A 12319-nucleotide genomic window follows, 5' to 3' on the forward strand; every position below is an offset into this window, starting at 1 on the left:
CCAGACTCATTGGGCTCTGAACGCTGGTGCGGCGGTTGCCTTGCGATTTCGGGGTACGCGGTTTGTCGTCAGTCTCGCACAGAGTACTGAAGAGCACCAGCTTTCATCGCCATTGCACAAGCATTACGCACAACACTACGTAAATTCAGCTTGGAAGACGCCTAACCCGGCAATCTCCGAACCTGTACATACACATTACACTACGTACGGACACTTGCAACATATGTACAATAGCGTGCAGAACTGCCTGTTATTACAGTATTGTTACAGCTCACAAATCTAATCACACGAATCAAATAATCGTGCTAAGCAACCAATGAGCAAGCACCACGAACTAGCCATGCAAGTTCGTTTCCACCGGCAGCAGCAGCGTATTTGGAAGAAGGCCGGTGCTGCCTGCATCTGCGAGGGGTATCACGGGGAGCTTCTCGCAGTCGCAGACCTCGACCACATTGCCGTCTGGGTCGCGGAAGAAGAGCTGCTCCACCACCGTCTCGCCGTCTCACACCCGCGCCGCCACGAACTCCAGCTCCATGTCACCCAGCCTCGTCTTCATGAGCCCCATGTCCGTGCACTGCACGCCATTGCCAAACGAGCACACCCGATCAGCGGGTGCTTACTGGTTACTGCTACTACTAAGTACTCGTACTAACTAAGCAGGTCAACTCTGCGCGAGAGCAAGGATCCTCTCTGCTTGGATTGGACTAAATTTGGCTGCCTATCCAGTTTCTTAATTCTGCGAGAGCGCTCTGGTGGTCACCTGAAAGGAAATGTGGTTGCCCTTGGGGTTGATCGCCGGCGGTCTTGCAGCTGCCGGAGCGTTGGGCGACGAATCCGAGCCGCGCTGCAGTAGATATATCCCCATGCCGTACCTGTGCATCCTGGAAAGCACGCAACGAGTTGACCTCACCTTGGCGAAAATAATAATAATAATAATAATAATAATAATAATAATAATAATAATAATAATAATAATAATAATAATAATAATAATAATAATAATAATAATAATAATAATAATAATAATAATAATAATAAATCGATGGACAAGAAACAGGCACTAGCTAGGCAGTGGTATATATGTAGTGCGAAATGGCTGCTCACCATGCTCCTCCGAAGTCGAGGGACGCCGGGCGTTTGACGAGCTCGAAGCCAAGCACGCGCTGGTAGAAGCCGACCGATGCTTCCACGGACTCGCACTGGAACGAGACGTGGTTCAGGCGGACGAGGGGGAGGGCGGGAGCAGGGCCATGCGCGTCATAGCTGCGCGCATCCTTCTCGTGGAAATCCATAGAGGTTTTGCGGCGGAGAGTCAACGCAGCCGTGTTTTGTCGGAAAACAAGGTTTGATCGGTGAAACAACGACACTTCTCGTCCAGGCCAAGAGGCAGAAAGGTCATGTATATATAGCTAGGGTCCCGTGGCCACCAGCCCACCATGACGGGAAACAAACAAGCTAGTCTGGCAAGAAATGGTGGCTCTGAGCAAATTCAGGAATGACTTTGACGTCCACGAACACGTAGGATTGATACCAATCCCTTTACTCGTTCACCGACCTGCATATTGCTGACTTCTTGCTTCGTCATTCGTTTGCCTGATCCACAGATCTGAATTTGTCAATGCCTTGCTGCTTCCAAAAAAGCTCTTATTTGCTGGGAAGCAGTATTTGTTTTTTTTTTAATCAGAAGAAGGCACTGCGCAGTACTCCTACGTCAATAGCCTCTAGAAATAGGTGGTGTTTGGTTTGTAAACACGCCAACGCAAATGGAGTGCATCCCGACGCTAACGGTTGCATCGTAACGGAAAGCAAGGTTTATTTGTTTGATTGCATCGTAACGGGTGTATTCGACCCCGCTGGGGAGTGGGCTTATATCGTGGTTGTGCATATCCATATCTGATTATGTCGCTAACGATTCCGTCTGAGTCGAACCAAACATGCAGGAACAGGATCTCTGCTCACGCTATGAAGCTATCACGGAAGAAAATCGCCGAACCAAACAGCACCTAATGGCAACCTGTTCTATTACATATTGATGTTCCCTGCACTCGATTTAAGGATTGGCATGCCGACTGGACTAATTTTCGTCTCAGCTATGGTACGCGTTTCTGCCACCAAGTAAGAATCGGACTCTATTTTTATTTATCTTTAACTAAAAATAATCTAGAGTTTTAATAAATTATGAAGAAATATTTGAATAGCGATCCATCATCACCCCTACTTCTATTCTCACATAATTCCTTTTCATAACGGTGCTAAGATAAAAAAAAAATCTTACTACTACTAATGAGTCTTCACGTAAATTCTCATATGCGCCTTAGGAAAAATGTAAATCATCATAAATTCACGTAATAATCAGGAATTTCTAATTATCTAGTTTGATAGATCCTAACCGTCCTCACCAATAATACCCCTTACACATTATTAACTGGGGTCCGTAAATTATTATTATAAAAACTAACACAACAGTTAGAAATATCTATCTTTTAATTTAATAGATTGTAATCATTATCCATAGTGATATTTATTTGATTTTTTTCCTAAAATATTACACCTACCCTTCACTTGGACAGGACAATTAGAAATATTTATTTGATTTCTCTAGTATAAATAGAGAAATAATTCTTGTGCGTTTTGTTGTTTAGCTAAAGTGTGATTCTTAGAGAGAATACATACTCTACAAAATGGTTTCTAGCCTCAGAGAGAGAGAGAGAGATAGAGAGAGAGAGAGCAGTGTGATTGGTTTAGGTGACCCAGCTAAGCCTACATGAGATTTAGAGTCAAAACGAATTGAGACTGTTTGCAATGGATCAGGCTTGGTTGGTTGGTTTCGTTTCTTTTTTGACTAGTAAGGTGCCCATCGTTGCTCTAGTTTCTATATCATATATGTAGACTTTATTTAAAGGGATATTTGTTCAAATACGTTCTAAACCTTTACAATAATACTAACATGAAGATAAGTCGATATATTTCAGTTCCAATTATTTGAATATTAAGACAAATATAAATATAAAGAACTCATAACTAGTCGTACTTAAAAATTACAAACAAAATTTTACATTATGCTTCAAATATGAGAAACTATATCATAGTTAAATAGAAAATATATGTTTTTATGGACAACATATGCGAAGTGAGTATTTCTTTATAGATGATATTCTTTATAAATGTACCATCAGATTCAATACTCTAATCATTTATAGTGGCATAAAATCTTTAAGATTACTTCGTGTTGCTCGTGACAAAACAAACAACATCGCCCCAAGCCAGCAGCTTCCTTCTACCACCCCTAGTCCGAAGCCTCTCTAAATTAGCCCACCAACCACTCCCTCGTGATGGCCTTCAGCATCCAATCAAGGACTCATCTAGTCCCGACGTCCCTCCTTCACATCCGTCTAGATTCAATCCCAACAACATCCACTATATCTATCCCGTGACTCTAACACTGGCATCAACTGCTCCTCTTGTGTATCCATTGTCAGCATAAACTCCACTACTACAGTTGAAGTTCATCTTATCGCCTGTAAACATGGACGAATATTGGATGCCGACAATGACAGTGTCATGCCAAGGCATCGCACCATGAACAACATCCTTGGAGCGACATCATCGTCTGGCTTCGCTTCGTGACAAGTAGGTACTGAGCTTCATCTACAATTCGAGGAGTTAGTCATCTTTGTTGAGGCCAAGAAGCAACAGTCATGGCGACACAACGTGATTGAAGAGATAGACTCTATCCCTTCTCTCTAGTCACCAACCAATTAGATTGAAATAGGTGTATAAAGTGAAGAAGAACGCCACAAGTGAGGTGATCAAGCTCAAGGCGTAGCTCATCACAAAAGGCTATGTCCAGCAACCATGCATGGACAGTGACAGTCATGAGAAATTAGGGGTCCAGAGTGAGACTTAAAATAGGGACCCTTATTCTTATAATATATGTTGCAACCATGCACAAAAATATCCATCTCAAGTAAAAAAATATATAATATGTGATTACCTTAAAAAAATCTAACATATCTTGATGCAAAGTCATTGATGATGGCATCAATATCAATTTTATCCAATAATATCTTCTCGATACATAAAGTAGACAAACCATTTAGCCTTTCTTGAGATATTTTTTACCTCAAATAATTATTTAGCAACTTCAACTTTGAAAAACTTCTAGACAAACCATTTAGCCTTCCTTGAGATATTTTTTTACCTTAAATAATTATTTAGCAACTTCAACTTTGAAAAACTTCTTTTAGCTGACGCAACAGTCACAGAAAGAGTGACTAAAAGTCGATAAGAAATAGAAGCATTAGGTTAGGAATCCACTTCTCTCACATACTAAAAAAATCCAAGTTTATCTGATAAAGTCAACTTAAGAACACTAAGCTCTAAAATTATATCATTTAGATCAACGTGTGATGACCATCAAAAGAGAAAGTGCTTGCAAATTTGGTGAAACGTTCTCTTAGTTCAGTAGCACCCTAAGTTTGTTGATTTGATAGCTAGCTTGGGTTGCATGATTGGCTTGCAGCGATCCTGCATTCCCATATTTGCTTCATGTACCTGTACCTGGTGGGCTCCTACCAAACAGGGCCTAGGGGATGGCCCTCTGGCCCCACCCTAGGACTGGCGCTACAATTTTTATATATCACGTAGGTAGATTTTGTTTTAATAAAACACAAAAATATATGTGTTCTATTAATTAGGTGGATGTGAAAGTAGAGCCAACAAACAAGTTTCAAACCTCTACTTATTTCTTGTGCACAACTGGAATACGCTCATAAAGAATAAGGAGATGCTTGAGTGCCTATTACGAGTATTAAATATAGTTCAATTATAAAACAATTAAACAGTTGAAGACTAAACGTGAAGACAAATTTATTAAATCTAATTGTCGGGGACCATAATTAGGGGTACCCCCAAGACTCCTAATTTCAGCTGGTAACCCCCATCAGCACAAAGTTGCAAAAGCCTGATGGGTGCGATTAAGGTCAAGGCTCGGTCCACTCAAGGGACACGATCTCGCCTCGCCGGAGCCCAGCCTCGGGCAAGGGCAGCCGACCTCGAAGGATTCACGTCTCGCCCGAGGGCCCCCTCAAACAACGGACACACCTTCGGCTCGCCCGAGGCCCAGTCTTCGCCGAGAAGCAACCTTGGCCGGATCGCCACGCCGACCGACCGTATCGCAGGAGCATTTAATGCAAGGATGGCCTGATGCCTTATCCTGACGCGCGCTCTTCAGTCGACAGAGCCGAAGTGATCGCAGTCACTTCGCCGCTCCACTCACCGACCTGACAAGAAGACAGCGCCGCCTGCGTCGCTCCGACTGCTGTGCCACTCGACAGAGTGAGGCTGACAACAGCCAAGTCCGGCCTCGGGCGCCATAGGAAGCTCCGCCTCGCCCGACCCCAGGGCTCGACCCTCGTCTCGGCCTCGGACGATGGACTCCGCCTCGCCCGACCCCAGGGCTCGGACTCAGCCTCGGCTCCGGAAGACGACGAACTCCGCCTCGCCCGACCCCAGGGCTCGGACTCAGCCTCGGCTCCGAAAGACGACGAACTCCGCCTCGCCCGACCCCAGGGCTCGGACTCAGCCTCGGCTCCGGAAGACGATGAACTCTGCCTCGCCCGACCCCAGGGCTTGGACTCAGCCTCGGCTCCGGAAGACGACGAACTCCGCCTCGCCCGACCCCAGGGCTCGGACTCAGTCTCGGCTCCGGAAGACGACGAACTCTGCCTCGCCCGACCCCAGGGCTCGGGCTCAGCCTTGGCCTCAGACGACGGTCTCCGCCTCGCCCGACCCGGGGCTCGGACTCGTCCTCGACCTCGGAAGACAGACTCGACCTCGACCTCGGAGGAGCCTCCGCCTCGCCCGACCTAGGGCTCGGACCGACCACGTCGCAGGGGGGACCATCATTACCCTACCCCTAGCTAGCTCAGGCTACCGGTAACAAGACCGGCGTCCCATCTGGCTCGCCCCGGTAAACAAATAATGATGGCGCCCCGCGTGCTCCATGACGACGGCGGCTCTCAGCCCCTTGCGGAAGCAAGGAAACGTCAGCAAGGACTCGACAGCCCCGACAGTTGTCCTTCCGCAAAGCTCCAGCGCTCCTCCGATGGCCACGACATCACATGAAGAGGGTGCCAAAACCTCTCCGGCTGCCACGACGGCATGTACTTAGGGCTCTAGATCCTCTCTGCTAGACACGTTAGCACACTGCTACATCCCCCATTGTACATCTGGGTCCTCTCCTTACGCCTATAAAAGGAAGGACCAGGGCTCTCGTACGAGAAGGTTGGCCGCGCGGGAGGACGGGCCGGCGCGTATAAGGCTCTTGCTCTCTCCCACGCAGACGCTTGTAACCCCCTACTGCAAGCGCACCCGACCTGGGCGCGGGACAACACGAAGGCCGCGGGCTTCCCCTTTTTCCTGTCTCCCTTTTCCCCCCTTCGTGCTCCGTCTCGTGCCGACCCATCTGGGTTGGGACACGCGGCGACAATTTACTCGTCGGTCCAGGGACCCCCCGGGGTCGAAACGCCGACAGTTGGCGCGCCAGGTAGGGGCCTGCTACGTGTTGACGAACAGCTTCCCGTCAAGCTCCAGATGGGTAGTCTCCGGCAACCTTTCCAACTCGGGACGATTCTCCATTTCGGGAGTCTTGAGTTCATGTCCCTCGATGGCGGCTACGACATGATACTCCTTCCTCCACCGCGCGACAGCGACAATGGCGGCCGACAGCCCGCCCGCCGGCGGTGGAATCAACGACGTCTTCCCCATGTGGCGGAAGAACAACATTCGGGTTTGTCCCGTCGCCTCCCCCGCCGACGGAGGAGGTGGCGGGGCAACCATGGCCAAGCAGGAGGCGGCACCTCGTCGGCTGTCGAGCGAGTCGACGGCGCCGGTGCCCCAACGGGGGACACGTCGGGCGACGACCTCGCGTCTGAGACGAAGACGAGCGCCGTTTCCCCGCGACACGCCAACTCCGAGCAGACGAACGACGCCAGCACGCTCGCGAAGGACTTGCTGGACGTCGCCCTCGTGCCTGAGACGACGGCGCAGTCCGCCCCTAGCGCGACTTCGTCACCGCCCGTCGACCAGGAGGTACCGACCGATTCCCATCTCGTGCCTTTTGGATTCAGCCTCGACCCACCAAGCGACTTCGCTTCGGTGGAGGCCTTCATAGAGACATGTCCAAACCCTCCAGGGTACCGTATGCGGTCGCCCTGGGACAGACTAACGGCCATCTCGACCTACGGACCCTCGGGTTCCGAGGAAGATGACAAGCCCGACCTTTGTTGGGATTTCTCCGGGCTCGGTAACCCCAGTGCCATGCGGGACTTCATGACCGCATGCGACTACTACCTTTCTGATTGTTCCAACGGTAGCCGCAGCTTCGGCGACGAGGATTGCGGCCCAAGTCGTGAATGTTTCCACGTCGATCTAGGGGGTCCCGGCGAAGGCAACCACCTTGGTATACCAGAAAACGGCGATCTTCCTAGGCCTGCGCCTCGCGTTGACATCCTTCGAGAGCTAGTTGTGGTCCCAGTCCCTGCGGGGGGTCAGGACGCACAGCTCGAGCAAATCCGCGAGATGTAGGCCAGGATCGACGAGGGAGCAGGAACACTTGAGCAGTTCCGCCGGAACATCCGGCAGGATGGGCAGACCAAGCTCCGGCCGGAGAAGCGCGTCATCTGCCCCAGGGCATCCAGCACCGCATTGCCGACGACGTCAGGGCAAGGCCGCCATCGGCTTCCAGTGGGGTCGGCCAAAACCTGGCTGCAGCAGCTCTACTTCTCTGCGCGATGCCGGAACCGTCGACCACTGAAGGGTGGCGTATCCAGGGAGAGCTCAAGAATCTCCTGGAGGATGCCGCGGTCCGACGGGCCGAAAGCTCTGCCTCCCGAAGGCAGGGGTACCCCTCGGAGCATCGCGCCGCGACTTCCCAATTTATGCGGGAAGCCTCGGTCCACACCGGGCGCACGCGCAACACAGCGCCTGCGGCCCCGGGTCGCCTCGGCAACGAGCACCACCACCGCAACCGTCGAACCCACCTCGACGAGAGGGTGCGTCGAGGCTACCACCCCAGGCGTGGGGGACGCTACGACAGCGGGGAGGATCGGAGTCCCTCGCCCGAACCACCCGGTCCGCAGGCTTTCAGCCGGGCCATACGACGGGCGCCGTTCCCGACCCGGTTCCGAACCCCGACTACCATCACAAAGTACTCGGGGGAGACGAGGCCGGAACTGTGGCTCACGGACTACCGGCTGGCCTGCCAAATGGGTGGAACGGACGATGACAACCTCATCATCCGCAACCTCCCCCTGTTCCTCTCCGACACCGCTCGAGCCTGGCTGGAGCATCTGCCTTCGGGGCAGATCTCCAACTGGGACGACCTGGTCCAAGCCTTCGCCGGCAACTTCCAGGGCACGTATGTGCGCCCTGGGAACTCCTGGGATCTCCGCAGCTGCCGCCAGCAGCCGGAAGAGTCTCTCCGGGACTACATCCGGCGATTCTCGAAGCAGCGCACCGAGCTGCCCAACGTCACCAACTCGAATGTCATCGGTGCGTTCCTCGCCGGCACCACCTGCCGTGACCTGGTGAGCAAGCTGGGTCGCAAGACCCCACCAGGGCAAGCGAGCTGATGGACATCGCCACCAAGTTCGCCTCAGGCCAGGAGGCGGTTGAGGCCATCTTCCAGAAGGACAAGTAGCCCCAGGGCCGCTAGCCGGAAGATGTCCCCGAGGCGTCCACTCAGCGCGGCACCAAGAAGAAGGGCAAGAAGAAGTCGCAAGCGAAATGCGACGCCGCCGACGCGGACCTTGTCGCCGCCGCCGAGTACAAGAACCCTCGGAAACCTCCCGGAGGCGCCAATCTTTTCGACAAGATGCTCAAGGAGTCATGCCCCTATCATTAGGGGCCCGTCAAGCACACCCTCGAGGAGTGCGTCATGCTTCGGCGCCACTTCCACAAGGCCGGGCCACCTGCGGAGGGTGGCAGGGCCCACAACAACGACAAGAAGGAGGATCACAAGGCAGAGGAGTTCCCCGAGGTCCATGACTGCTTCATGATCTACGGTGGGCAAGTGGCGAACGCCTCGGCTCGGCACCGCAAGCAAGAGCATCGGGAGGTCTGCTCGGTAAAGGTGGCGGCGCCAGTCTACCTAGACTGGTCCGACAAGCCCATCACCTTCGACCAGGGTGACCACCCCGACCGCGTGCCGAGCCCGGGGAAGTATCCGCTCGTTGTCGACCCCATCATCGGCAACGTCAGGCTCACCAAGGTCCTCATGGACGGAGGCAGCAGCCTCAACATCATCTACGCTGAGACCCTCAGGCTCCTGCAGATCGATCTGTCCTCGGTCCGGGCAGGCGTGGCGCCTTTTCACGGGATCATCCCCGGGAAACGCGTCCAGCCCCTCATACAACTCGATCTGCCCGTCTGCTTCGGGACTCCCTCCAACTTCCGAAGGGAAACCCTCACGTTCGAGGTGGTCGGGTTCCGAGGAACCTACCACGCGGTGCTGGGGAGGTCGTGCTACGCCAAGTTCATGGCCGTCCCCAACTACACCTACCTCAAGCTCAAGATGTCGGGCCCCAACGGGGTCATCACCATCAGCCCCACGTATCGACACGCGTACGAATGCGACGTGGAGTGCGTGGAGTACGCCGAGGCCCTCGTCGAATCCGAGGCCCTCATCGCCGACCTGGAGAGCCTCTCCAAGGAGGCGCCAGACGTGAAGCGCCATGCCGGCAACTTCGAGCCAGCAGAGACGGTTAAGTCCGTCCCTCTCGACCCCAGCAACGACGCCTCCAAGTAGATACGGATCGACTCCGAGCTCGACCCCAAATAGGAAGCAGTGCTCGTCGACTTTCTCCACGCGAACGCTGAAGTCTTTGCGTGGAGTCCCTCGGACATGCCTGGCATACCGAGGGATGTCGCCGAGCACTCGCTGGATATCTGAGCTGGAGCCCGACCCGTGAAGCAGCCTCTGCGCCGATTCGACGAAGAAAAGCGCAGAGCCATAGGCGAGGAGATCCACAAGCTGATGGCTGCAGGGTTCATCAAAGAGGTATTCCATCCCGAATGGCTTGCCAACCCTGTGCTTGTGAGAAAGAAAGGAGGGAAATGGCGGATGTGTGTAGACTACACTGGTCTAAACAAAGCATGTCCGAAGGTTCCCTACCCTCTGCCTCGCATCGATCAAATCGTGGATTCCACTGCTGGGTGCGAAACCCTGTCTTTCCTCGATGCCTACTCAGGGTATCACCAAATCAGGATGAAAGAGTCTGACCAGCTCGTGACCTCTTTCATCACACCTTTTGGCATGTACTGCTACGTTACTATGCCATTTGGTTTGAGGAATGCGGGTGCGACATACCAAAGGTGCATGAACCACATGTTCGGCGAACACATTGGTCGAACGGTCGAGGCTTACGTCGATGACATCGTAGTCAAGACGAGGAAAGCCTCCGACCTCCTCTCCGACCTTGAAACGACATTCCGGTGTCTCAAGGCGAAAGGCGTAAAACTCAATCCCGAGAAAAGTGTGTCTTCGGAGTCCCCCGAGGCATGCTTTTGGGGTTCATCGTCTCCGAGCGGGGCATCGAGGCCAACCCAGAGAAAATCGTGGCCATCACCAACATGGGGCCCATCAAGGACTTGAAAGGCGTATAGAGGGTCATGGGATGTCTTGCGGCTCTGAGCCGTTTCATCTCGCGCCTTGGCGAAAGAGGCCTGCCTCTGTACCGTCTCTTAAGAAAGGCCGAGTGCTTCAGTTGGACCCCTGAGGCCGAGGAAGCCCTCGGAAACCTGAAGGCGCTCCTTACGGACGCGCCCATCTTGGTGCTCCCCGCTGCCGGAGAAGCCCTCTTGATCTACGTCGCCGCTACCACTCAGGTGGTCAGCGCCGCGATCGTGGTTGAGAGACGAGAAGAAGGGCATGCATTGCCCGTCCAGAGGCCGGTCTACTTCATCAGTGAGGTACTGTCCGAGACCAAGATCCGCTACCCACAAATTCAGAAGTTGTTGTACGCGGTGATTCTGACACGGCGAAAGTTGCGACATTACTTCGAGTCTCATCCGGTGACTGTGGTGTCATCCTTCCCCCTGGGAGAGATCATCCATTGCCGAGAGGCCTCGGGTAGGATTGCAAATTGGGCGGTGGAAATCATGGGCGAGACAATCTCGTTCGCCCCTCGGAAGGCCATCAAGTCCCAAGTCTTGGTAGACTTTGTGGCTGAATGGGTCGACACCCAGCTTCTGACAGCTCCGATCCAACCGGAACTCTGGACCATGTTTTTCGACGGGGCGCTGATGAAAACAGGGGCGGGCGCGAGCCTGCTCTTCATCTCGCCCCTCGGGAAGCACCTCCGCTACGTGTTGCGCCTCCATTTTCCGGCGTCCAACAACGTGGCTGAGTACGAGGCTCTAGTCAACGGGTTGCGCATCGCCATCGAGCTAGTGGTCCGACGCCTCGACGCTCGCGGTGACTCGCAGCTTGTCATCGACCAAGTCATGAAGAACTCCCACTGCCGCGACGCGAAGATGGAAGCCTACTGCAACGAGGTTCGGCGCCTGGAAGACAAGTTCTACGGGCTCGAGCTCAACCACATCGCCCGACGATACAACGAGACTGCGGACGAGCTGGCTAAGATAGCCTCGGGGCGGACAACAGTTCCCCCGGACGTCTTCTCCCGAGACCTACATCAACCCTCAGTCAAGACCGACGACACGCCCGAGCCCAAGAAGGCCTCGGCCCTGCCCGAGGCGCCCTCGGTTCAGCCTGAGGCCCCCGAGGGTGAGGCACTGCACGTCGAGGAAGAGCGGAATGGGGTCTCGCCTAATCGAAACTGGCAGACCCCGTACCTGCAATATCTCCACCGAGGAGAGCTGCCCCTCGACCGAGCCGAAGCTCGGCGACTGGCGCGACGCGCCAAGTTGTTCGTCTTGCTGGGTGACGGGAAGGAGCTCTACCACCACAGCCCCTTAGGCATCCTCCAGCGATGCATATCCATCGCCGAAGGCCAGGAGCTCTTGCAAGAGATACACTCGGGGGCTTGCGGTCACCACGCAGCGCCTCGAGCCCTTGTTGGAAACGCTTTTCGACAAGGTTTCTACTGGCCGACCGTGGTGGCCGACGCCACTAGAATTGTCCGCACCTGCCAAGGGTGTCAATTCTACGCAAGGCAGACCCACCTGCCCGCTCAGGCTCTGCAGACAATACCCATCACCTGGCCGTTTGCTGTGTGGGGTCTGGACCTCGTCGGTCCCTTGCAGAAGGCACCCGGGGGCTACACGCACCTGCTGGTCGCCATCGACAAATTCTCCA

At 53.6% G+C, this 12319-nt stretch overlaps 1 protein-coding gene across 1 annotated transcript; it reads right to left on the bottom strand.

The window, feature by feature from the left end:
• Positions 1-123: 123 nt before the first annotated feature.
• On the bottom strand, positions 124-1374 carry LOC103646142 (uncharacterized). The gene is made up of 3 exons (XM_020548212.1): positions 1105-1374; positions 761-881; positions 124-574 (listed from the first exon to the last, which is right to left on the bottom strand). Exons 1-3 carry the CDS (start codon positions 1290-1292, stop codon positions 503-505), a joined length of 381 nt encoding a protein of 126 aa, XP_020403801.1. The 5' UTR covers positions 1293-1374; the 3' UTR covers positions 124-502.
• Between the last annotated feature and the right edge of the window lie 10945 nt (positions 1375-12319).

The sequence above is a fragment of the Zea mays genome, chromosome 2 (assembly GCF_902167145.1).
Source record: "Zea mays cultivar B73 chromosome 2, Zm-B73-REFERENCE-NAM-5.0, whole genome shotgun sequence".
NCBI lineage: Eukaryota > Viridiplantae > Streptophyta > Magnoliopsida > Poales > Poaceae > Zea > Zea mays.

Coding starts and splice junctions, on each gene's coding strand:
- LOC103646142 (XM_020548212.1), bottom strand. CDS start 1,292: ATGGATTTCCACGAGAAGGATGCGCGCAGCTATGACGCGCATGGCCCT. Junction 882..1,104: donor CTCGACTTCGGAGGAGCATG/GTGAGCAGCCAT, acceptor CGTGCTTTCCAG/GATGCACAGGTACGGCATGG. Junction 575..760: donor GCAACCACATTTCCTTTCAG/GTGACCACCAGA, acceptor AATGGCGTGCAG/TGCACGGACATGGGGCTCAT.